The sequence below is a fragment of the Zootoca vivipara genome, chromosome Z2, assembly GCF_965207765.1.
Source record: "Zootoca vivipara chromosome Z2, rZooViv2.hap1.1, whole genome shotgun sequence".
NCBI classification, from domain to species: domain Eukaryota; kingdom Metazoa; phylum Chordata; class Lepidosauria; order Squamata; family Lacertidae; genus Zootoca; species Zootoca vivipara.
In genome coordinates, this window is record NC_142585.1 from 18,889,386 (window position 1) to 18,915,724 (window position 26,339).

At 43.7% G+C, this 26,339-nt stretch overlaps 1 protein-coding gene across 1 annotated transcript; it reads left to right on the plus strand.

The window, feature by feature from the left end:
• The first annotated feature begins 287 nt into the window (after positions 1-287).
• LOC132591545 (uncharacterized) lies at positions 288-26,339 on the plus strand. The gene is made up of 5 exons (XM_088664556.1): positions 288-422; positions 19,744-19,866; positions 20,723-20,920; positions 22,409-22,606; positions 24,096-26,339. The coding sequence occupies exons 2-5, from the start codon at positions 19,779-19,781 to the stop codon at positions 25,640-25,642; spliced, it is 2,031 nt and encodes a 676-aa protein (XP_088520682.1). The 5' UTR covers positions 288-422; positions 19,744-19,778; the 3' UTR covers positions 25,643-26,339.

Here is a 26,339-nt window from a genome sequence, read left to right on the forward strand (position 1 = left end):
GTTCGCTGCGCGGCTTTGGAGCTTTGAGCTACAGAGCCACACCCTTTCTTCCGCCCACTCCCCACGCGCCTTTTTTTGAAAAAAATTAAGATATATTGTTCTCCTGTTACTAAATAGTACAAGCGATTCATAAAGCATATCCTCTCTCCGCACCCTGTTGTGTTCACAAGCGGACTTTGCTGAACCGCTTTACAAGGGCCAGGAGCTCGTTGGCTCTTCCCGAGGAATTCTGGGGACTGTAGTGCAGGTCCCAGCTGCCCTACAGCTCCCAGGAAACTTCGGGGGAAACCACGTGTTCCAATGGTGCAGCATTTGGAACGCCCTGCCTATTGAGATCAAGCAGGCGCCTTCGATGTACTTGCTGTGATGCCTGCTAAAAACAATATTGTTTGGACAAATCTACTTAGCTGCTTAGAAAGGAGGTAAATCAGTTTCAGTATTTCAACTTTTGTATGTTTTAAAGTAGGGTTGTGAAGTTTTCTCAAGTTTATTGTTTGATCGTTTTGTGTACTGCTTTGAGGTTTGTTTGTTTTTTGAACACTCAAGCAAGTGATAAAAAAGGAAGTGGGAACTAGGGAGAAGCTTCAACCACTTTACTTATCCAAATGGACAGCTACATAGTTCGGTGGTGTAGTTAGGATATTTTATCAGTTTTATTTCTTAATTGCTTAATTGCTGGAATAGTTCAGTTGATAGCAGGGTGGATAAAAATCAATGATTTTTTTTTTAAAAAATCAAAAAAATCGGATTTTTTTATTTAAATCGGATTTTTTTATTTAAATCGATTTTTTTGATTTAAATTGGATTTTTTTTAATAAAATGCTTTTTGAGGAAAACATATTACCATCCAAAGGTTATTCCATCATGAAATAAAGATTAGTTTTTTAATTTTGTAGTATAAGGTTGTATATATTTAATTTTGGGGGTAAATAAATTCCATTAATCCATTCACAATGTCATGCTCTTCCAGAGGTTTTTGTAAGATTATTGGGCAGTTTCTCTGCCTACAAGATATTATCACAGGTGCTTGGTTTACTTTTGCAGTTCTCAAAACTGAATTTGACTCAACAGAGATCACATGCCTCTTCTTCACAGCAAAAATGTTATAACATGAACAGAGTTGAGAAAAAGACCTTAATCCTATTGTTCTACAAACCTATGAATACAGAAGCAACCCCTTCAGTGCTAAGTTTCAAGAAGTTCAGTGAATAGAATAGAAACAATATTTTTCTGATTGTTTGGAGTGGACAGTATTTAAGTTTTTCATGTGTAGGCTGGGCTGACAGTCTAAGTTTCTTAAAATATATATATTTTGTTTCTGTTTAGCCAAATTAGTTAACAAACATGGATGTTTGTTTAAGCAAATAACATTTGCTGAAATGTTATTGTTTCAGTTGAATAAATCTATTTAAATGGTTATTATTAAGGTAATGATTATTTTTCTCCTTCCTAAGTACAACAGTAAAGTTGTCCAAATATGAATGATTAACCTATTAAACTGGGGATAAAAAAAACTAATATGAAAAGTTGTTATTCTAAAAATCTTCATCTACTTGCATATTAAAGTTATACCAGCAAGAATTAGTCTTTATGATTTAAATCAACTATGATTTAAATCAAATCCACCCTGGTTGATAGAGCATGAGATTCTTAATCTTAGGGTTGTGGGTTTGAGCCCCACATTGGGCAAAACGATTCCTGTACAGTGGTACCTCATGTTGTAAATGGGATCCGTTCTGGCAGCCCATTCGCAACATGAAAAGGCCTCAACATGAAGCTCCACATCAGCGCATGCCATGATGTAATGCGGTGCTTCTGCGCATGCACAAAGCGCGATTTAGCACTTCTGCGCATGCGCACAGATTATGGACGCGCCAAACCCAGAAGTAACCCGTTCCGGGACTTCCAGGTTCGGCGCGTCTGTAACCTGAAAAGACGCAACATGCAGCGGATGTATCATGAGGTATGTATTGCAGGAGGTAGATGACCCTTGTGGCCCCATTTCAACTCTACAATTCTATGATTATGTGAAATAAAAGACAGGTCTTGCAAATCTTGCACCACTAAGAGGCTGCAGGGAGACACCAGAAGCAGGGGCCCCCATTGATGATAATGATTCTATTTGTACCCCACCCATCTGACTGGGTTGCTTCAGCCACTCTGGGCGGCTTCCAGTATATACAAAAACATTACAGAGCATTAAACATTAAAAACTTCCCTATATGACCCCTTTATGGAGAATCTGCCACTGGCCTTAAAGGCCTTAAAGCCCTCTACCCTACCTCTAGTGCCCTGTTCTGGATTGCCCACCCCATACTTTTGGTTTACTTTTAAAATTATTGTGAGGTACCGGTATTGGTGTGGGTGGCTTTAAATGAAGCTCAGACAAATTTGTTGAGGATGAGGCTATCTGTGGCTACTAGCCACGATGATTGTACTCTACCTCCACTGCCAGAAGCAGTATTCTTTGGGGGCTGTTGTACTCCTGTTTGCAGGCTTCTCATAGGCTACTGAGAGAGCATGATGCTGGACTAGCATTTGGCCTGATCCAGCAGGCTCTTCATATGATTACAGAAGCAGCCCATGGGGGGCAGGCTTAAACACCCCCTCTCCCACTGTTACTTTTGACTTAAAATTTGCAGCCACTCTCACCTCACCTGCATTTCACTTTTTAAAGCAAGTCATGGTAACAGATCTGCTATGTGGCATTTGAGCCTGCCTGCCTGTCACATACACAGTTGCCAGGAAAGGGAGGTGGGCAGGCACGCAAATCTCAGAGGTTCACTAAAATGTGTTAAATTCCACTTGAACCACATGCTGGGCTATGTGCAGGGACACATCTGATATTCTGCACCTAATGGTTTCCTCTTTTGCATCCTTTAACTTGTAGGAGGTACAATTTATGCCTGGAGAACCCTCCAGAGGCTACTGCCAGAGTTAACATTTTTAATTTCCTGTTTAATTAGAGCTGGTGGTGGCTAACCCAGGCGCTCCATCACTGGTGGCAGCCAGTGCTGTAAATTTCAGTTTCATCTGCTCGCTTGAGCGACCCTGGAGATTAGGGCTCCATGAATATGAATGAAGTTCCTCTGTGTTTCATCAAGCACAGAAACGATATCCACTGTGTGGCGTTCTCAGCTTGCTGCTGTAAGGGTTTGCTTCTTTGGCCCATAAGCTGGCTAGTTATGGAACTCCTGCATGTTGCAGGTGGTTTCGAATGTTCTGCAGAGCACGCACACAGGACATTATTCAGTCAGTTAATCTTCACCATTGCCTTATGAATAGGAATGGGGAGAAATTGGATCCAGTTCACATTTAAAGGCTATTTAACCTAATCCATTCTACACTTTCCAAGACAAGAACGTAAGGAGAGCCTGCTAGGTCAGGCCGATGGCCCTTCTAGTCTAGCATCCTGTTCTCACAGTGGTCAACCAGTTGCTTGCAAACAGTACATACACATTACTACAACTACACTACAACAGCACACTACTCAACTCAGATTCTCAGCAGCTTGTATTCAGTGGTGTATTGCTTCTGGGAGTAGAGGTAGAATATAGCCATTGTGGCTGGTAGCCCCATTAATTTTTCTTATGCCTGTTTAAAGCTATCGAACTTGGTTGCTATCACAGCCTCTCTTGGGGGTAAGTATCATAGTTTAAATATGCACTATGTGAAGAAGTACTTGCATTTATCTGTCCTGAATCCTGCGTTCAGTTTTCATTGGTTGTTCAATAATTCTAGTGTTATGGGAGAGGGAGAAAGACTTTTACCTATCTGTTTTCTCCATGCCATGCATAATTGTATAAACATCTATTATGTCACCTCTTGTTCATCTTTTCTCCCAATTGCTGCAGCCTCATAAGGTGAATTAGGGGCTTTCCTTGCATGCGAAGATAGGCTCTGGTGAATTGAGTGGAGGAGACCAATAGTGGGTTCAATGGTCAAGAAGGCAGTTTCTACACATGCCGTAGAGAGAATTGAGAGGTAGCCCATCTAGGAGAAGGACAACTCTGATCCTAAACCTCAGCTGTCTTGCAGGATATCTTCAGGAGAAGAATAGGCTACACAAATCCGGAGTGGAGTCCCTAAGGCGGTTGGATAGCGCCTTGTATGCCTCCTTCCAGCAGCTCCTGCAGCCAAGCTGGTGCCAAATGGATTCTTTTCCTTTCCTTTGGACCACATCAGTGAGACTGAGAGGGGGCTCTTGTCATCTTGCCTGTCAGCTGATGGGCCATGGAAGCTTAAATCACAAAGCATCATGGAGAAGCCCATGCATTTTTCCCTGAAGGGGAAAGAAAACTGTTTTAACAGCAGCTTTAATGTAAACTATACAACCCCTGGAGCAAGTTTTTTGAAGGTGTGCTGGAAATGCACTTTCAAAGAGGTTTGTCACTTGACGTCATGCTCAGCCCTGCCCTCCTGCTGAATTTGGCCGCATGAGGGGTAGAGCAGATAAGGATCTGGCCCACTGGGAGAAAAAAATGCTCTCTCCAGCACATCTGTAGTTCTGTCGTTTACCGCCCCATGGCCCTGTTTTCTCTTCCCCATTTTGCCAGTCATTACAGTTTGCATGCAGAAGGTGGCAGCATTTTCATGCACATTGAAATCAAAATGCATACCCAACTGCTACGGTAGGCATAACTGCAGCAACTGCTTAAGGAGGGTGGATGCATTTGGGCAGTGTAGTTGATTCCCTTAATTCCACAAGGCTTCATCCGTTTTGAGCTCCTGCCCATCAGGATGCCCATCAGGGGCTGAAACAGATGCGAAGCCAGCAATCTGTGATCAGATCTGTAGACTTAATTGTCATAATATATTTTTTATGTCAGCCACCTTGGGCTGCAACTTTTATCCAGGCAACAGAACTGGGGGACGTCGCTGGCATTCCCCTCATGCCTTTTTCACAACCAAAATCTCTGTTATCCTTGTAGCTAATTCAGTTGGTTACAGTATGGTGCTGATAACGCCAAGAGCACAGATACGATCCCCTTACAGGCTACCTGCATGTTCCTGCATTGCAGGGGGTTGAGCTAGATGACCCCTGGGGTCCCTTCCAACTCTACAGTTCTATTGTTCTGTGAACATATTGGGCCCTGTATCATGCCTTTGTCTTTCCCAAGCATGGTAAACAACAACATGGGACCATGGTGATCCAGGAAATGGATAATGTCATGGGGAAGAGTCATTTTTCTGGATCACCCACCCCCTCCCTGAGAGACCGAGATAATGCATATTCATTTCTCCTTTCCAAGGAATCTGTGTTAAAGTCATATCTGGTAGAATTCATTTGAACCTTGAAAAAACACATATAAGTAAAATAGGAAGTTGGTAAGGGCACTACTCTTTCAACTTCCTCCTTTAGTTCTATGTACTTTTCGAGGGAAAAACGTACATAGCGCTTTATGACCAAAGGGGCAATGAGTTGCTGGGGTGAGGGGAAGCCCGGAAGCTTTGTGGGTGCCACTGTGCCCATGGGTGCCATGTTGGAGATTGCTGCTTTCCCCCCTGCAAGATCCCTTTGTGACTTTTATGTGCCTTGTCCTTAGTTCTGTCTGGCTCCTTCTCTACAGGAAATCAAGGCTTCTTTCCAAAGCTCCTCACTGCTTTGCTCTTGCTTTCCCATCCACCGCATCTTTTTGTCTATTAATTAAATCTCACTAAAACGCCTGCTTCAGGTACTTAAAAAGAGGTGGGATCCAATTAACTTTATGCAGCTTTAACACAGCTTTTTTTTAAAAAAAATTTGTCAGTTGATGGCTCAAGCTGGACGGGGAGTTGACTTGTGAGAGGGTGTGCTCATGAACTTTTATGGCAGGTGTCTAGACGAGGCCTCTGTTCGTAAAGACCTCTGCTAGTGTGTATTGTGGAAGCATCTGGCAAAAAGCTCCAGAACAGATGCCCTGTCATTAAAGCATACAGAAAACGAGGTTACACTATAGTAGTCCCATGGCGGTACAGTCAACAGAATTAAGGAATGGGGAGCATCTCACAATGCCTGCTGGGACTCTTCCAACAAAATCCTGGGAGTTTTATAATTCCACTGTGCAGACTTTAAATCCAAATAGTTTTAGATTTCCTCAAAAACAACAACAACAACAGTGTTCTAGCCTTTTTAGTTACAGTACTATTTAGCTTAATACATGGGCCGGAGACCAGAAAGGAACTAAGAGAAGTACTTTTGGTGCTCAGGGGGAAAGGGCTTCAGTTTGGTTCCTCCTGAACCAAATTTGCTTAACTTTCACAATTCACTCAACGTCCAAAATTCAGTTTTTGGGAAGGGGCCATAAATCCAGAACCTGAATTTATGTTGCATGCCTGTAAAGTATGAGTCTCTTAGGGTGCTGTAAAAAAAGCTTCTTGAGATACTGCAAACAGGTTGTTGGCAGCAGGGTTTTAAAAAAAATAATTAAAAAACCTTGCTGGATTCTCCCTTGAAATAGTAAATCCATATTAGATGGGGAGGGGGCGGAACATGGGGGGCATTGTGTGATTTGCTGATTGCACACACACACACACACAAAACCCATTATGGAACTACCCACGCAAGAGTTGAACAAAAGCACTTTGGAAACCACTTGTATCTCTTCCCTGCCACAAGCAAACTGCTGCCCTTTCCTCACACAGCTTCATTTGGGCGGCTACGAAATGAGATGCACCATCCAATGTGGAAAAGCTGAAGGCTGCAGTATATCCGAAATAACAACTCAGGGTCACAGCCTTTCATGTTAGGATATGAACAGATAAGTAAATATGGTGCTTTGGGTGGAATAGTTTGGAGCATCATGAAAATGGAAAGAGGAAAACCAATATTTATGCATAAGACTGTATGCTGGGAATTGCTGGGTACTCCAGGGAGTGAGAGGAATTCATCCTATAAAGGGAGGATAGTACTTGACAAGTGGCAAAAAACCACAAAAAACCCTCAAGAGGCTTCTTTGGAGAAGAAGCAATCTGATATTTTGGACCAGCATTTGTGGAACCTTGATTGGAAATACAGTATGTTCTTTTCTAACACTATAGTGCTCAAGAACTGTAAGGATTTCTCTCCCCACCCCCAATATGAATTCAGTGTTGAAAGAAAGGCAGGAGACTGAATAAAGGTCACCTTGTTCTCAGCTATTTAAGAAGTGTATTGGGTTTTCACATACTGCATTCAGTGAATGTACAGTCTGTGTACCTGTGTACACAGTAACGTACACTTGTAGTTATTCACTCGTCACATTCAACATGTGTACATTTTGTGTGCACAAGAGTTGATCCGTATAAATCAAGAAATGTACACTCTTTTGTCCAACTTGAACACATGTAGGGGTGGGGAATCACTGGCCTCTGGACCAAACTTTCTCGCATTTTGCTCGCAAGGCCATTTTCAGCAAGCCACACCCATCTGTTCTACATCTGACATAATACATGATGTCAACTGTGGGGCAGAAAATGATGCAGCTTCAAAGGAACAATCTAGAGCTTAAGATGAGCTCCTGTTTGTTGCTTTGCTGAAGTAAGGCACTCTCTCACTGCCTCGAAACTCTGAAAACTGGAGGTTCAAAAATCACTATGGGGCTGTTTGAAAGCTCTTTTGTAAACAGCCCTGTGCTGCTGTTTGAACCCCGCTGCTGCACTTTGAAGTCTAGACGTTTGGGGCTTCAAAGCGCAACATCACCTGACATCAGGGGATCAACAGATGAGTGGTCTTGCCCACTTGTTGAATTCGGCCCAGCAAAGCAGGAAGAATGGGGCAAATTGATGGCTTCTTTCCATGGGGGGCCTGTGTTGGTCCTCAAACCCTGTTGCACATTCCCAGTTAGTCAGGAAGAAGCTGGCAAGTACAAAGTTTAAAATCTAATTGTTGGATTTAGCATTGCCAGGTCATGTTGCCTGAGGCTGTTGGGAATTTACAATCTATCTGTTAGAATGTCCTCTTTTTTTTAATGAGGTGTAATTACAGCACAGAGTAGCATTTTGAAAAACATTGTGAAAAAACCTATTACGGTGGGGAGATGAGATTGCCAATTAATTTTCTCCTAACAAGTCTATCAGGCTGATCAGCTCAGCTTCCCAGCCACAGAGGTAACAGGTTCAGGTCAACTTAGCCCTACAGTGGAGATCTATCGTGTTCTCTGTACGACTGATGGTCTGTAGGTTCCATTCAGGTAGCGTATTGAAAGATTGTGGACCATTTGACAATATCTGTAATTGGCCCTGTATTTGATTTATCTTTTCTGGCGCTGTAGAGATCAATACCATTTTGACTGGGACCAATATTATCAGACAGGCTGTGATTTTTATAACCCAGCACTGGCTTTGATAATGCTGCCAATACAGAAGCAAAATAAACAATAATGGAATAAAGGTTATTAAAACCTATGCATCTGCTAGTTTTGAGACTGCAGTCCTAAACATACTTGCTTTGGAATAGGATCAGCTTGTCTGAGTTGGGGGGTGGGGGAAAGCCTCAGCAATTGTCTCCCAGCAGCTGCATTGCTGGTGTTTATGGGGGAGGGAAGGGAACGAGTGATTGGCAAGTTCTGGGCTCCATCAATGTACCAAGCAGCCCTAGACTTATAGCTGTTTCACACTTTCCCCCCTTCCCACCCATCAGCGATTCTGCTGCCTGAAGGCTGTAGCTGAGGTTCTGCTCCACTGGGTGAGACATTCCTGCATGGGAATAGGACACAGTGAACACAAACTGCAAAAAGAAAAGACTTTGAGAAGCATATAGGAACCATATTTTGAACGCAATAGCTGGAGGGCTGGCAGTGCTGCTGTCTCTGTCCCCTAACGTGCTCCTGCGAGACACAAGATATGCAGAACTCTTTAGCCCTTTCCTATCCAGTATGGACAGGAACAAGGGTCTGCTGTTTTCCATGAGACTTCAGTACTAGACCTGTGTATTGGAGTGGACCTGTGGGGTCAAATGAGATGTAATGTTAAGCATGCCATTGGGAAGCCCATCAGGGTGTCTCAGAAATAAATAGCATGCATTCTGGGGGCATGCGTGTGCGTGTTTGTATGGGAGGTAGATTTTCTTCAGGAGCACAATGCACAGGGAAAGAGCTTTAATTGTTCCTACCTTTCCCTCCCTTGGTTCCGTTCTTTCTCCCCAGGCCGAATAGCAGCATGCTGTGGGGGTGGGTATCTTCAGAGGAAAAGGCTAAATTTCCCGTTTCTGTGTGGCATAATGTAATAGCTGCCTTTAATTAAAAATAACAACACCCTGACAAGCTTCCTAATGATGTGCTTTGCAGCACGTCTAGCTTAGCCCAGGAGGTCGCCAGAAAAACATCTTTTGCTCAGACCCTGAGATATTAGATTGAACCACATCCAGGGTGGATAAAAATCAATGATTTTTTTAAAAAAAAATAAAAAAAATCGGATTTTTTTGATTTAAATCGATTTTTTTGATTTAAATCGGATTTTTTTTAATAAAATGCTTTTTGAGGAAAACATATTACCATCCAAAGGTTATTCCATCATGAAATAAAGATTAGTTTTTTAATTTTGTAGTATAAGGTTGTATATATTTAATTTTGGGGGTAAATAAATTCCATTAATCCATTCACAATGTCATGCTCTTCCAGAGGTTTTTGTAAGATTATTGGGCAGTTTCTCTGCCTACAAGATATTATCACAGGTGCTTGGTTTACTTTTGCAGTTCTCAAAACTGAATTTGACTCAACAGAGATCACATGCCTCTTCTTCACAGCAAAAATGTTATAACATGAACAGAGTTGAGAAAAGACCTTAATCCTATTGTTCTACAAACCTATGAATACAGAAGCAACCCCTTCAGTGCTAAGTTTCAAGAAGTTCAGTGAATAGAATAGAAACAATATTTTTCTGATTGTTTGGAGTGGACAGTATTTAAGTTTTTCATGTGTAGGCTGGGCTGACAGTCTAAGTTTCTTAAAATATATATATTTTGTTTCTGTTTAGCCAAATTAGTTAACAAACATGGATGTTTGTTTAAGCAAATAACATTTGCTGAAATGTTATTGTTTCAGTTGAATAAATCTATTTAAATGGTTATTATTAAGGTAATGATTATTTTTCTCCTTCCTAAGTACAACAGTAAAGTTGTCCAAATATGAATGATTAACCTATTAAACTGGGGATAAAAAAACTAATATGAAAAGTTGTTATTCTAAAAATCTTCATCTACTTGCATATTAAAGTTATACCAGCAAGAATTAGTCTTTATGATTTAAATCAACTATGATTTAAATCAAGCCTTACTGACTAGTGATTTAAATCGTGATTTAAATCAGTTTGATTTAAATCAAATCCACCCTGACCACATCTGGGTCCAGGTTTATATGGGCCCTCAAGCGCCAGATTATCAGTGAGGCTTCATTTCCCCCATCCATTTAGTACAGGGATGGGGAAACATGTGGCCTCAGATGTAGTTGGACTCCAGCGTCTACCAACCCTGGTCACCAAGGCCATTGACCAGGGATGATGGGTTCTGGAGAACCACAGGCTCCCTGTCCCTGATTTAGTACCAGTGGGCCCAGTCTCTGCCAGTGGTGGAGGCAACAGTGAAGAGGAAGAGCTCCTTTTTTGGTGAAGATTGGGCCTAAGGGAGAGGGTGAGTGGTGGTTGCTGCAGTTGCTGTTTCCATAATCCCACAATGAGGACTTGGCTCAGAAGGAAAGAGTAAAATTGGCAGCTAATATTCCACCTCCCCCTTATCACCATGGCAGTTGGGAGGTGCCCTGGTGTTCTGTCTTTGTGTAGGCCCCAACCATGCCAACTGCTAATGCCACCCTTGACCTGAATTGCCAAGAGTCCTAACAGGTTGTGTTATCAAATCCTAGGCCTGAGGAGGGACCAAGAATCATCCACATTGTAGCTCTGCTCAACATTGACTGGTTTCCTGAGAGCAGCCTGACTTAGTTGGCTACACATAGGAACACAAGCAGCATAGGAATACTGAGCTAGATGGACCATTGGTCTACACTGTTTGGGAGGGTTTCAGGCAAGGGGTCTTTCCCAGCCCTACCTAGAGGTGCCAGGGATGGAATCTGAGACTTTCTGCATGCACCTCTGAGCTAAAGCTCTTCCCTTTTCACCAGGACTGGCTTTAGGTTTGAGAGGGCACTGGGCAAAATGCTAGGGTCTTGTTGGGCTTACTTTCCTTGTAGTAGTGGCGGCAGCCAGCCAGTCTTGATGCTCTGGGACGTCATTTTATTTTCACATGATTCCTATGCCAGGGACATTGTAGGATATTTAAATAGCTGCCAAGCGCTGCTCAGTGCATCCGACTTGGAGGGAAATTGAGGGAGGTTCAGGTTAAGTGTCAGCAGTAGGCTCTGCTAGGTTGCTGGGGCCCTGACAGCTGTCCAATGATGCCAAGTTCTGACACTAGTCCTGGGGTTCACACTTTGGCCCTCTCTTCTTCACCCCTTTTTACGGATAGCATCTGCTTCAGTGTCTCTGGTGTCATCAGCAAGAAAGAAAAGATTGATTCCTGTGTAGTTTTGCTGCTGAACTTTTGCTCTCCAGGAATCAATAATTAATGTGGCCCCAAGATGTCAAGAGTGCAGGTCCGCAATTACCTTCCCATAGGTAGGCCATGAATGGTTCTTGGCAGATGGATTGATTGCACTTGTTACGTGTGAAATGCCATGTGCGTCCCTAGTCGGTTCTCAAGCTAATCAAATGCTCCTGCACAAAGATCAGATGCTCACTTCCTTGCAAATGTTTGACCAATGGTAGCCTGCCTCGTGTTAAGAAATGGGGGGCGGGGCGGGCGAAGCATATAAGTCTCATTATGACAACGTGTCTAGTAATGGGGTCTTCCAGGGTGCCTTTCAGCACATAAATATTTCAGTGCTGCTTGCCAAAACTAACTTTTAGAATACTATGTCCATGTACTGTAATTTTGTGTAATTATTACATTTACATCCAATGAGCTCAAGGTGACATTTATTGTTTACCCTTCCCTGCTTTATCCTCTCCTGTGAGGTAAGCTAGAATGAGAGACAATCACTGGCTCAGGGTCACCCTGTGAGTTTCATGGCTGAGTGGGAATATGAACCACTGAGCCTCTTGGGCTTGCCAATCAGAAGGTCGCCAGTTCGAATCCCCACCACGGGGTGAGCTTCCGTTGCTCTGTCCCAGCTCCTGCCAACCTAGCAGTTCGAAAGCATACCAGTGCAAGTAGATAAATAGGTACTGCTGGGGTGAGAAGGTAAACGGTGTTTCCATGCGCTCTGGTTTCCATCACAGTGTTCCATTGCACCAGAAGCGGTTTAGTCATGCTGGCCACATGACCCGGAAAGCTGTCTGTGGACAAACGCCTGCTCCCTTGGCCTGAAAAGCAAGATGAGTGCCGCAACCCCATTGTCGCCTTTGATTGGACTTAACCATCTCGGGGACCTATACCATTATACCTTACTGCAGGCATCCCCAAACTGCGGCCCTCCAGATGTTTTGGCCTACAACTCCCATGATCCCTAGCTAACAGGACCAGTGGTCAGGGAAGATAGAAATTGTAGTCCAAAACATCTGGAGTGCCAAAGTTTGGGGATGCCTGCCTTACTGTGATGATTGGGCTGCTGGTGGTGGTGGTAGATTTTGCCTAAATGTGTTATGATTTAGTAACAGAAATAATGGTTTGATTCAACTTCGCCAAACACAGAAACCCCCCCCCTGGATTTAGTTATGGTAACCAGCCAAGATGCAGAGCTAGCTGGATGGCCCATTAGCAGGGGACAAAGGCTAATTGCCAGAAATTGGAAAGGAGAATTAGTACCAACAAAAGGGGAATGGCAGGATAAATCATTTGAATATTTCACTGGCAAAAATGACGGAGATAATTAGGAGGCAGCCAAACCAAAAGTTCAAAAAGGAGTGGGAAATTTAAAAAGAATTTTTTAAAAAACAGTGCCCTCAAGTTAAAACCTGGACATGCTAGGATTAATTTTCACAAACCACAATATGGATTACAAGTATAGTATTCAGATAACAGAAGAAATGGTGAAATGATTAAAGAAGCTTTTTATTAATCAGATAAGACAGACCCGCTTTGAGGAAGATGGAAGTGTATTGGGGAAGATAAGGATTTGGGAACATGGTGGCAAAAGCTTTTTTGTAAGAACGTATGGATTTATGGGTGTATGTATGTTTTTTGTTTTTGTTGTTATTGTTTTATCATTTTTGTTAATTTCCTGTGTGTGTTTGTCAAGTAAGAAAACTAACGAAAAGTGTATTTTTAAAAAAGACCTAGCGATGGCCCATCAAGAAAACCCTCAGAGGCCCAGACTGTTGGACAAGGGGACGTAGGGCCCCTTATTTGTTGGGTGGCAGTGGGCAGAGGCAAAGGCTGGGTTTAAAGTTTCAACCTTGAATGGTTGGTAGGAGGTCCTGGGAGTCAGCAGAGAGAAGGAGAGGAAGGAGCAGAACTCCATGTGAATTAGGAATGACAGGCAGGAACGAAGAAAGAGGGTAGCTTTTTGCTATCCTTCAAATCCAATGCTGCCCTTATAGGGGAAGCCAGACCCTCATAGGATGTGAATGTGCTGCAATTCCTCATCTAAGTGAAGGTTGCATATATGTGAAAATAAAACCATACATCGTGAAGACACCACAATCTCTGCTGTGCTGTATTCCCCAAAGGAAACACACACCCTGGGTCAACATCTGGAATTTTGCGCCACTGGTGTAGATTGGGGTGGGGGTGTAACAATATTTTAGGTCCTGTGACATGTTTGTCTTCCTGCTGGATAATGTGTAAAATTAGTTGCCTTGCTGGAAGAGAAGGTACAGCAACTTGAGGCCCACAACTTCGAGCTACAGGACAAGATACGGAGTTTCTTGATAGAGAGGGATGAGTGGACTCTGCTGGAGCAGCAACATAGGTAGGGTGCACCTACAGAGAAGGAAGACCGTCCATTGCAAGAGACGAACCCCTGGAGGAATGTGGCTCACAGAAATTGGTCTGTCAGAAGCCATGCTGTGTTATTAGATTGGCAAAATCGATTTCATGCCCTCATCTTGGACACCAATTCTGGGCTAGAGGAGCTAGGAAAGCAGTTGCTGACCCCGAGGTGACTGTGAAAGGTACAATGCTCAGAATTGATTCCTACTGCCACCACCTCAAAAGGAGGAAGAGACAGGAGGAGATCGACTTGGAGGAGCCGTTTTCCATTCTTCACCTAATCCACGGGTGTCAAACACAAGGCCCGGGGGCCAAATCCGGCCCACCAGACCTCGTCATGTGGCCCGCCGAGCGCCCCAGCCAGCGGGACCTTGCTGCTGAAGTGCCGCGCCGACAAAACGCCGACAAACAGCTGGGGCCGGGGGGGGGGGTAGAAAGGCGGCCAGAGCAGTGCTGCGTGGAGCGCCCCGAGCCACAGCAGGAGGAGGAGGAGGCAGCTTGCCGGGTCAGAATAATGGCAAGTAGATATTCAAATGTACAATTATTGTACAATTTATTGAAAAATGATTTTTGGTAACTGCACTGGGTGGTGGAGGCTCGCTAGGGTTTCATGCAGGACCTTTGCAGAGCTACTAGTACCTGGAGATGCTGGGGTCCTTCTGCATGCAGGACAGATGTTCTGCCAGTGAGCCACCACCCTTCACCAAAGGGACTGGCTGAGGTTGACTCACTGGAGCTGCTCTCCTGGTTCCAGGTTTTAAGGGCCAGAAGTATAAAGCAGCATCCTATGTTTCTGAGGAGAGGGAGAGGGAGGGGAGGGGAGGGAGGGAGGGAGGGAGGAAGGAAGAAAAGAGGGAGCAGGAGGGAGAGAGGAAGGAAAGAGGTGAGAGAAAGAAGAGTAGGAAATAAGGAATAAAAAAGGAAAGAAAAAGAAAGAGGGAGAGAAGACAGAGATAAAGAAGGAAGGAAGGAGAGGGAAAGAAAGAATAAGAACGAGAGAGGAAGAAAGAAAGGGAAGGGGGGGTGTTGCCGCCTTGATTCAGTGCCAGAAAAGAGCGCGAAGGGACCCAGGGGCAAAAAGCATTTCCCGTGCAGCGTGAGGCAGCGGGCGTCCGTTTTAGAAGTGTGTAAAGCCTCAGAGTTGCACCGCACGGAGAGTCCTGAGCCTCTGCGACGCAGCAGTGCTCTGTAGCACTTTGAATCCTCCTCCTCCTGCCACGGCTCGGTGCCTGGAAACGGCTGCTGCTGCTGCTGAAGCACAGACAAAGCACCCAGCAGCGCCGTGTGGAGGAGGAGGAGGATTCAAAGTGCTACAGAGCACTGCTGCGTCCCAGAGGCTCGGGACTCTCCGCACGGCGCTGCCGGGCACCGACCCGGCAAGCCGCCGCCGCCTCCTCCTCTTGCCTCACCTCCTCCTCCTCCTGCCACGGCTCAGCCTCATGAATGTGAGCTCAGCAGCGGCTCAGCCTCACGAACGTGCAACTCTGAGGCTTTACACACTTCTAAAACGGACGCCCGCTGCCTCACGCTGCACGGGAAATGCTTTTTGCCCCTGGGTCCCTTCGCGCTCTTTTCTGGCACTGAATCAAGGCGGCGACACCCCCCTTCCCTTTCTTTCTTTCTTCCTCTCTCTCGTTCTTATTCTTTCTTTCCCTCTCCTTCCTTCCTTCTTTATCTCTGTCTTCTCTCCCTCTTTCTTTTTCTTTCCTTTTTTATTCCTTATTTCCTACTCTTCTTTCTCTCACCTCTTTCCTTCCTCTCTCCCTCCTGCTCCCTCTTTTCTTCCTTCCTCCCTCCCTCCCTCCCTCCCCTCCCCTCCCTCTCCCTCTCCTCAGAAACATAGGATGCTGCTTTATACTTCTGGCCCTTAAAACCTGGAACCAGGAGAGCAGCTCCAGTGAGTCAACCTCAGCCAGTCCCTTTGGTGAAGGGTGGTGGCTCACTGGCAGAACATCTGTCCTGCATGCAGAAGGACCCCAGCATCTCCAGGTACTAGTAGCTCTGCAAAGGTCCTGCATGAAACCCTAGCGAGCCTCCACCACCCAGTGCAGTTACCAAAAATCATTTTTCAATAAATTGTACAATAATTGTACATTTGAATATCTACTTGCCATTATTCTGACTATGTTTCTGCTTTCAGAGCTAGTTATTACTTACATTATTACAAAAAACAGTAATAATTGCATGCAGTGACAATAATTTATGATAATAAAGAGTGGACACATAGTCCTACAGATACAACCGGCCCTTTGAGGGTGACCAAACTGCTGATGCGGCCCCCGATGAATTTGAGTTTGACACCCCTGTCCTAATCCCTTCAAGATCCAAGTCTGCTGATCATGGATGATAACCAACTTGCTACCTTTCAAGGAAATTATCTCAGAAAAAGGGAATTGCAGTCTGGAGAAGGAAAGTTGAAAGGAAGGCGTAGGAAGAACTTGAGCCATAAGGTTCCTGCCTTTGTAACCTATCCCAATAATACCCAGATAAGCTCCAATAGACAAGAAGGAAAGTCTCAAGGACAGTAGTTGCAGACAGACTATAGAAATCACTGATGTTGCTTTGGAAAGCACAGTGTATAGAACAATTCCTGCTATTCCCCAGAATAGATGTGTGGTAGGTGACTCCCTATTAAGAGCGACAGAGACAGTAGTGTGCAAAGGAAACAGGATGTCCCGGGAGGTGTGCTGTCTTCCAGGTGCAAAGATTCACAATGAGGCAGAGAAGTTGCCAAGTCTTATAAAGCCAACTGACCACAACCCCTTCCTTGTAATTCATGTGGGTCCAAACAATACTGCCACATATAGCCTTCAACATGTAGCAAGGGACTATGGGACTCTGGACAGGAAGCTGAAAAGCCTTTGGGGCACAAGTGGTCTTTTCATCACTCTTTCCCGTTGAGGGTTGTGGCCCAGGAAGAGAGAGGAAAGTACTGGAGTTAGACCACTGGCTGCAAAGGTGGTTTCATCAGGAAGAAAATTTCAACAGGGACAAATGTAAGATTCTGCTCTTGGGTAGGAATAACCAGCTGCACCCATATAAGACGGGGGACACCTGGCCCCACAAGTTTAACATAAGTCAACAGGGTAATGCAGCAACCAAAAAAGCTGATGCTATTCTAAGCTGCAGCAGTAGAAGTATAGTGTCCAGATCAATAAAATTAATAGTACCACTCCATTCTGCCTCAGACAACATCTGGAATACTGTGTCCAGTTCTGGGCACCACAGTTTAAAAAAGGATATTGATAAGCTGGAACAAGTGCAGAGGAGGGCAACGAAGATGATCAAGGGTCTAGAAACCAAGACTTATGAGGAATGGTTGAAGGAGTTGGGTATATTTAGCCTGGAAATGAAGATAACCATTTTCAAATATCTCAAGGGCTGTCACATGGAATATGGAAAAAGCTTGTTTGCTCCTGCTCCAGAGGCTAGGACCTGAACCAATGGATTCAAGTCACAAGGAAGGAGAGATGGACTTAACATCAGGAAAAACTTTCTGACAATAGTCAGCCTGCTGTAATGTGCTCTGTGTGGGTGCAGAAAGCTGCTACAAGATTTCTAAGTGGTATAATACAATGGTATCCTATAACACCGATTCTTCGGGATCCATGGGTAAAGCAGCTGATGCAAATCTCACCTTTCTGCAGTAGGCTAAGTCTCTATACACAGTCACACATCCCATTGTGTCTTCCATCCAGGCAAGCAAGCAAGAAGCCTTGTCAGAATTCAAATACACACTCCAGCCAGGCAAAATAAAGGCAGTGTGTGGGATGAGAAGTGTGTGCTGAGGAAACAGTGTACATTTGTTTCTTGGTCCACTTTTTTCTCAGGCACCACCCACCACTTGGATGTGGCCCCTGGAAGGTTACCTAGATAGGAATGTGGCCCTTGGTATGAAAGCAGTTCTCCACCCCTGGCTGACAAAGTATCCTAGAGGTGGACATGTTGGGCTGGCACCCTTGAGCAGCAGCACCCCTGCTAGGAGCTGGACATGCACTGCGACATTTTGTTGCAGGTTGTTGTTGTTAATTCAGTTTATATACCACCCTTTATCCAAAGATCTGAGGGAGATCTCCCCAAAACTTTTACAGGCCATAGATTATTTAATAGCCAAAGACCTGGGTCAGGGAGAAATGTGTTTGCCTGGTGCCTAAAGACATGTAATGAAGGCGCCAGGTGAGCCTCTCTGCGGAGAGCGTTCCACAATTGGGGAGCCACCAAAGAAAAGGCCCTTTCTCTTGTTGCCACCCTCCAGACCTCTCTGGGATGGGGAACATAGAGAAGAGCCTCAGATGACAAGCACAGGGTCTGGGTTAATATTAGGAGAGGCGATCCATAAGGTGTTGATCCTTAAGTTTCCACTTTTAACAATAATAACAAATATAAAACTACAATTTACAGTGGTACCTCGACTTACGAATAACTCTACTTACGAAAAATTCGGCTTACAAATTAAAAAAAACCTGGTGCGTGCTTACGAATTTTTCCCTAGAAAAACTGTTCTGTTCTGCTTGCTGCTGCGTTCTATAGCACTTTGAATACATTATTCCTACGTTTGGAGCACCTATCTCTGCAATATTGCTGGATTTTGACTATTGAAAGGCAACTTGCCTCCATTGTGGTGTTCCCTGATAGCGATTGGTTACGCCTGTTATTTCTTTCCTATGAACTTTTGCATAACTATGCCTGTATCATAGGTTGATGTTTATGATTTGTAAATATTATGGCTTGATCAAATTATTGGTAATACATTATTAGCCACGTGTTGCTTTTGGGTGTGGTCAGATTACTCCAAGGGACTCTGGCAAGGAGTTGGGGGGGCGCTTAGTTGGGTCCCTATGGGCAGAACCCGCAATATCCTTAGCACCATACAGTTTGGGTTGGGGTGGGAGAGTTACTGGCTCTTCAAGGGTTAAAGGCAGCAATCATATTATTACAGAGGACTCCTTGGCTTGTCACACCCTCCTGCATTTGAAAAGCTGGGAGGGAGGGAGATTCTTTGGAAGGTGGGAATAAGAGGGAGATTTTTTGAAAGGGAGAAGGCTCCCTAGTGGCATGGGTTATTTTTTCTTCTTTAATGCCTTCCCTGTATGGGATTCAGGAGGAAGGCATCCAAGGAGGGCACAGTCTCTCTGTATAGCAGACCAGCCCTAGGAAGGTACCAAGGTGTTGGGAGAGATGAAGGAGTGAAGACTTTAAGGATGGGAAGAGGAAAACCATTGGCCCTAAAATGGCCTTAGTTTCTCACCACCAGCACCTGCTGCAGAAGTGCTGGGGTCTCAAGCACAGTCAGCTGCCTATACAGAGTCATACCATTGCTCCACCGGGGCTACTATTGTTGACACTGACTGGCAATTTCTGCTGGGGATTTCTGGCCATGGAGTCTCAGCCCTGCCTGGGGACTGAATCTTGGGATTTCTGGCTGCTGAGGAGATGCCCTGCCCTCAAACTACAGCCCCTTCCCCTAAAGGCGGGGTGGTGGTGGTGGTTTGCAGGACGACAAGGAACAGGGAGGCAGCTTTGTCACAGCTTTAAGCTGGCAATAATAATAACAATAATATAATTTATTATTATTATATAATAATAATAATAATAATAATAATAATAATAATAATAATAATTTATTATTTACACCCCACCCATCTGGCTGGGTTTCCCCAGCCACTCTGGGCGGCTTCCAACCGAATATTAAAAACAATAAAAATAAGGGAAGTTTTTAATGGTGGAATGACTCCACTTTCCTCGCATGGTGGGGTTCAGGAGGAAGGCGCCCCTCTTTTACCAAGGAAAGTGGGAGCTCCACACCTAGGCTGGGTTATCATTCACCAGCTCTCAGGCTCCCTTTGCTTCTTCCTCCCTCCCAGGAACCTGCAGCATCTGAGTTCTTCAATCAAAGCAAATGGAGGGAGGAAAATGGACGGTAGATCTAGTCAGGCTGTCTCCCACAACCTTAGAACGTTTCCTCCCAGGACCCTCAGAAAGATCTGGTGAGTTGCAGAGAATGGAGATGGGGACATGGAGGGATGCGGGAGTGAGGAAGCCCCCCTTGTAAGAAAACAAGGAAGGCTGCAGGGCCAAAGGTCTGAGTTGGCAGAGATTAAATATAGCCAGGCAAGGAACGTTTTTAATGGTGACATGGGGAGAGTCAGGATTTTGGGGCTGCTGTCTACCAGCTCCATCTGGTACACAGCCTGAGACCCTTGCTGCACACAGACTGTGGTACATGCTCTGATTATTTCCTGCTTGGACTACTGCATTGTGCTCTCCTTGGGGCTACCTTTGGAGGTGACTCGGAAACTACAATTAATCCAGAATGCGGCAGTTCAACTGGTGACTGGGAGCAGTTGCCAGGACCATATAACACTGGTCCTATAGGATATACATTGGCTCCTAGTACGTTTCTGAGCACAATTCAAAGTGTTGGTGCTGACCTTTGAAGCGGTAAATGGCCTCGGCCCTGTAGACCCGAAGGAGCATCTCCACCCCCATCGCTGAACCCCAGACACTGAGGTCCAGCTCTGAGGGTCTTCTGCTGGTTTCCTCACAGCAAGAAACGAAGTCACTTCTCGGTAATCGAACTGTCCCTGTGGAATGCCCTCCCTTTAGATGTCAAGGAGATAAAGAACTACGTAACTTTTGAAAGACATCTGAAGGCAGCCCTGTATCAGGAAGTTTTTAATGTTTGATGTTTTACAATGTTTTATATATGCTGTAAGCTGCGGAATCCCAGTCAGATGGGCAGGGTGTTGTTCTTGTGGTTAGAAGTTGTTAGAAGATCCAGAAAGTCTCACTAGGATTATGATTTGCATTACATTTTTAATTGTCATATTCCCTTAACTTTAGCAGGTGGTGAACAGGACAGTCATTGTTCTCAGGTCTCATCAGAAAGACCCAAGCATGAAGTCAAAGGAAAGACCTTTCATGGCCAAGAGGAAACAGGATCACAGATGAAAAGCCTAGGAGGAAAATGGACGGTAGACCTAGTCAGGCTGTCTCCCAGAACCTTAGAACGTTTCCTCCCAGGACCCTCAGAAAGATCTGGTGAGTTGCAGAGAATGGAGATGGGGACATGGAGGGATGCTGGGAGTGAGGAAGCTCCCCTTGTAAGAAAACAAGGAAGGCTGCAGGGCCAAAGGTCTGAGTTGGCAGAGATTAAATATAGCCAGGAAAGGAACGTTGTTTTTTTCCAAAGAAATTTTTATTAATTTTCCACATAACCACACATAACCACATCAAATAACAAACATTTAACAAATACATCCACTAACCCCTACATTCACATTTAACAAAAAATGATAACAAAAATAAAGAAAGAGAAAAAAAGAAAAAAGAAAAGACTCCCCTCCCTCCGTCTTTCGGATTTGTTTTTACGCTCTAGTCCTGCAGTTTCTTTAGCCTACTTATTCAAAGTCAATTCGCAGGATTTATTTTAGTCCTGCAAGTGTCCTCAAACTTCTACAGTTCTTCTCAATATATTCCACAAACTTACACCACTCTTTTTGGAACTTTTCCCCCCCCCGGTAACGGATCCCGTGGGTCAGCTTAGCTAGTTCTGCATAGTCCATCATCTTCGTCCTCCACTCCTCGACTGTGCGTAGCTCCTGTAATTTCCATTTTTGGGCTAATAAAGTTCTTGCTGCGGTTGTAGCATACATTAAAAGTCTCTGGTCTTCTTTAGCTATTTCTCTACCCATTATACCCAATAAAAAAGCCTCTGGTTTTTTGGGGAAAGTGTATCTAAACATTTTTTTCAACTCATTGTATATTTGTTCCCAATATTTTTTAACCTTTTCGCATGTCCACCACACATGATAAAATTCACCATCATTCACTTGACGTTTCCAGCACTTTTTGCTACCTGTTCTATACATTTCTGCTAGTTTAACTGGTGTTAAGTGCCATCTATACATCATTTTCATAACATTTTCTTTCAATGCAGTGCATTCAGTGAATTTCAATGTTTCATTCCATAGTTTCAACCACGCTTCATATTCAATATTATACCCAAAATCTCTTGCCCACCTTATCATGACCTCTTTTGTCAATTCAACTTTTGTAGACCATTCAAGCAACAAATTATACATTTTTGACAATAACTTTACACTGCCTCCCAACAATTCTGTTTGAAATTTGGATTTTTTACTTTCAAATCCTAATTTTTTATCTTTCGTCAATATGTCATTTACCTGATGGTATTGTAACCATCCTGTCAATTCCTCCTGAATCTCTTCAAATGGTTTTAGTTTCCAACCTCTATCAGATTTTATCAACATTTCTTCATAAGTGGCCCTCCTCCCCTCCATATTCAACTTTTTAATCGTTATTACCTCTACTGGTGATATCCACCAAGGCGTTTTACCCTCTAACAGCATCTTATTTCTTTCCCACACTCCTTTCCCACACTGCGGAATCCCAGTCAGATGGGCAGGGTGTTGTTCTTGTTGTTAGAAGTTGTTAGAAGTTCCAGAAAGTCTCACTAGGATTGTGATTTGCATTACATTTTTAATTGTCATATTCCCTTAACTTTAGCAGGTGGTGAACAGGACAGTCATTGTTCTCAGGTCTCATCAGAAAGAATCAAGCATGAAGTCAAAGGAAAGACCTTTCATGGCCAAGAGGAAACAGGATCACAGATGAAAAGCCTAGGAGGAAAATGGACGGTAGATCTAGTCAGGCTGTCTCCCAGAACCTTAGAACGTTTCCTCCCAGGACCCTCAGAAAGATCTGGTGAGTTGCAGAGAATGGAGATGGGGACATGGAGGGATGCTGGGAGTGAGGAAGCTCCCCTTGTAAGAAAACAAGGAAGGCTGCAGGGCCAAAGGTCTGAGTTGGCAGAGATTAAATATAGCCAGGAAAGGAACGTTGTTTTTTTCCAAAGAAATTTTTATTAATTTTCCACATAACCACACATAACCACATCAAATAACAAACATTTAACAAATACATCCACTAACCCCTACATTCACATTTAACAAAAAATGATAACAAAAATAAAGAAAGAGAAAAAAAGAAAAAAGAAAAGACTCCCCTCCCTCCGTCTTTCGGATTTGTTTTTACGCTCTAGTCCTGCAGTTTCTTTAGCCTACTTATTCAAAGTCAATTCGCAGGATTTATTTTAGTCCTGCAAGTGTCCTCAAACTTCTACAGTTCTTCTCAATATATTCCACAAACTTACACCACTCTTTTTGGAACTTTTCCCCCCCCCCGGTAACGGATCCCGTGGGTCAGCTTAGCTAGTTCTGCATAGTCCATCATCTTCGTCCTCCACTCCTCGACTGTCGGTAGCTCCTGTAATTTCCATTTTTGGGCTAATAAAGTTCTTGCTGCGGTTGTAGCATACATTAAAAGTCTCTGGTCTTCTTTAGCTATTTCTCTACCCATTATACCCAATAAAAAAGCCTCTGGTTTTTGGGGGAAAGTGTACCTAAACATTTTTTTCAACTCATTGTATATTTGTTCCCAATATTTTTTAACCTTTTCGCATGTCCACCACACATGATAAAATTCACCATCATTCACTTGACATTTCCAGCACTTTTTGCTACCTGTTCTATACATTTCTGCTAGTTTAACTGGTGTTAAGTGCCATCTATACATCATTTTCATAACATTTTCTTTCAATGCAGTGCATGCAGTGAATTTCAATGTTTCATTCCATAGTTTCAACCACGCTTCATATTCAATATTATACCCAAAATCTCTTGCCCACCTTATCATGACCTCTTTTGTCAATTCAACTTTTGTAGACCATTCAAGCAACAAATTATACATTTTTGACAATAACTTTACACTGCCTCCCAACAATTCTGTTTGAAATTTGGATTTTTTACTTTCAAATCCTAATTTTTTATCTTTCGTCAATATGTCATTTACCTGATGGTATTGTAACCATCCTGTCAATTCCTCCTGAATCTCTTCAAATGGTTTTAGTTTCCAACCTCTATCAGATTTTATCAACATTTCTTCATAAGTGGCCCTCCTCCCCTCCATATTCAACTTTTTAATCATTATTACCTCTACTGGTGATATCCACCAAGGTGTTTTACCCTCTAACAGCATCTTATTTCTTTCCCACACTTCTTTCCCACACTGCGGAATCCCAGTCAGATGGGCAGGGTGTTGTTCTTGTTGTTAGAAGTTGTTAGAAGATCCAGAAAGTCTCACTAGGATTATGATTTGCATTACATTTTTAATTGTCATATTCCCTTAACTTTAGCAGGTGGTGAACAGGACAGTCATTGTTATCAGGTCTCATCAGAAAGACCCAAGCATGAAGTCAAAGGAAAGACCTTTCATGATCAAGAGGAAACAGGATCACAGATGAAAAGCCTAGAAGAAAATGGGAGAAATAAAGGCCGCCTTACGCAGCCTGATAACATGCATCGAAACCCCATTCAGAAAAAACATCACAAGGGAAAGAGAACAAATCAGAGCCCTTTATGCAGCAAAACATTGAAAGGTAAATCTAGCTTGAACTCACACTGCAGAATCCACACAGAGGAGAAACTGTGTAAATGCTTGGTGTGTGGAAAGAGCTCCAGTGACAGCTCAGGCCTAAAATCACATGAAAGAATTCACGCAGGACAGGAATCATACAAATGCTTAGAATGTGGAAAGGGTTTCAATCGCCACTCAACCCTTAAATCGCATCAACGAATTCACACAGGGGAGAAACAGTATACCTGTTTTGACTGTGGAAAGACCTTCCGTCAGCTCTCAAGCCTTACATCTCATCAAAGAATCCACGCAGGGGAGAAGCCATATAAATGTTGGGAGTGCGGAATGAGCTTTGCTCAGAATAGTAACCTTACTTCACATAAGAGAATCCACACAGGGGAGAAGCCATATAAATGTTTGCAGTGCAGAAGGAGCTTTGCTCACAGTAGTAGCCTTGCTTCACATAATAGAGCCCACACAGGGGAGAAACCATATAAATGCTTGGAATGTGGAAAGAGCTTCACTCGCAGATCAAGCCTTACAATACATCTAAAAATTCACACAGGGGAGAAACAGCATACCTGTTTTGACTGTGGAAAGACCTTCCGTCACCGCTCAAGCCTTACATTGCATCAAAGAATCCACACAGGGGAGAAGCCATATAGATGTTGGGAGTGCGGAATGAGCTTTGCTCAGAATAGTAACCTTACTTCACATAAGAGAATCCACACAGGGGAGAAGCCATATAAATGTTTGCAGTGCAGAAGGAGCTTTGCTCACAGTAGTAGCCTTGCTTCACATAATAGAGCCCACACAGGGGAGAAACAATATAAATGCTTGGAATGTGGAAAGAGCTTCACTCACAGATCAAGCCTTACAATACATCTAAAAATTCACACAGGGGAGAAACAGTATACCTGTTTTGAATGCGGAAAGACCTTCCGTCACTGCTCAAGCCTTACATTGCATCAAAGAATCCACGCAGGGGAGAAGCCATATAGATGTTGGGAGTGCGGAATGAGCTTTGCTCACAGTAATAACCTTACTTCACATAATAGAGCCCACACAGGGGAGAAACCATATAAATGCTTGGAATGTGGAAAGAGCTTCACTCGCAGATCAAGCCTTACAATACATCTAAAAATTCACACAGGGGAGAAACAGTATACCTGTTTTGACTGTGGAAAGACCTTCCGTCACAGCTCAAGCCTTACATCTCATCGAAGAATCCACACAGGGGAGAAGCCATATCAATGTTTGGAGTGTGGAAAGAGATTTGCACATGGATCTAGCCTTACTTGTCATAAAAGAACTCACATGGGATAAACCATATATATGCTTGGAATGTGGGAAAAGATTTGGTCAGATTTCACAACTCATTTTGCATATGTGGATCAAGAGGAAAGAAATATTTAGATGCTTGTAATGAGGACAGCACTTTAATTAGAGCACCGTTGTTGCTCAACTTCATGGAATTCCTACAAGAATTCACATGGGAGGAATCATACACCAGCTGTCACGATGGTCCCGTCAAGTGCTCACAGGGCTAGCTGCCTGGTGAAATCAGTGGTGTGGAGAGCTTCTTTTGCTGCTTTCATTTAAACCACCGCAATCCTAGGTCCATATTCCCTTCCCTTCCTCTTCCCCCTCTCTGAAGCCTCTCTGAAGCTCATCCCATCTTTGAAAACAGACAAAAGGACGGGCTAATAGGGTGACACTCTTATCTAAGGAAGCATGTTGTGTGGGAAAAGCAGGGACAGGCCTGAACACCATGTGCTGCTTGTGAACTCCTGCAAGTTTCTGGCTGGTGCTCTTGGATATGAGATGGTGCCCTTCCATGGACCCTGGGCCAGATCCTGCAAAGCAGCTATTGAAAGAGGGCCAAGATTCATCGCTTTTGTTTTGAAGCAGTTGGGTAATCTGATTGTAGTTGGTAATGAGGCATTTCCTTTCTTTGTTCCAGGGGTGTCCCACCTTTTCCTTGTAACTTCTAGGTGTATTAAAGCATTATCTTCAAGCATTA

Coding starts and splice junctions, on each gene's coding strand:
- LOC132591545 (XM_088664556.1), top strand. CDS start 19,779: ATGGAGGGAGGAAAATGGACGGTAGATCTAGTCAGGCTGTCTCCCACA. Junction 19,867..20,722: donor AGGACCCTCAGAAAGATCTG/GTGAGTTGCAGA, acceptor CCTTAACTTTAG/CAGGTGGTGAACAGGACAGT. Junction 20,921..22,408: donor AGGACCCTCAGAAAGATCTG/GTGAGTTGCAGA, acceptor CCTTAACTTTAG/CAGGTGGTGAACAGGACAGT.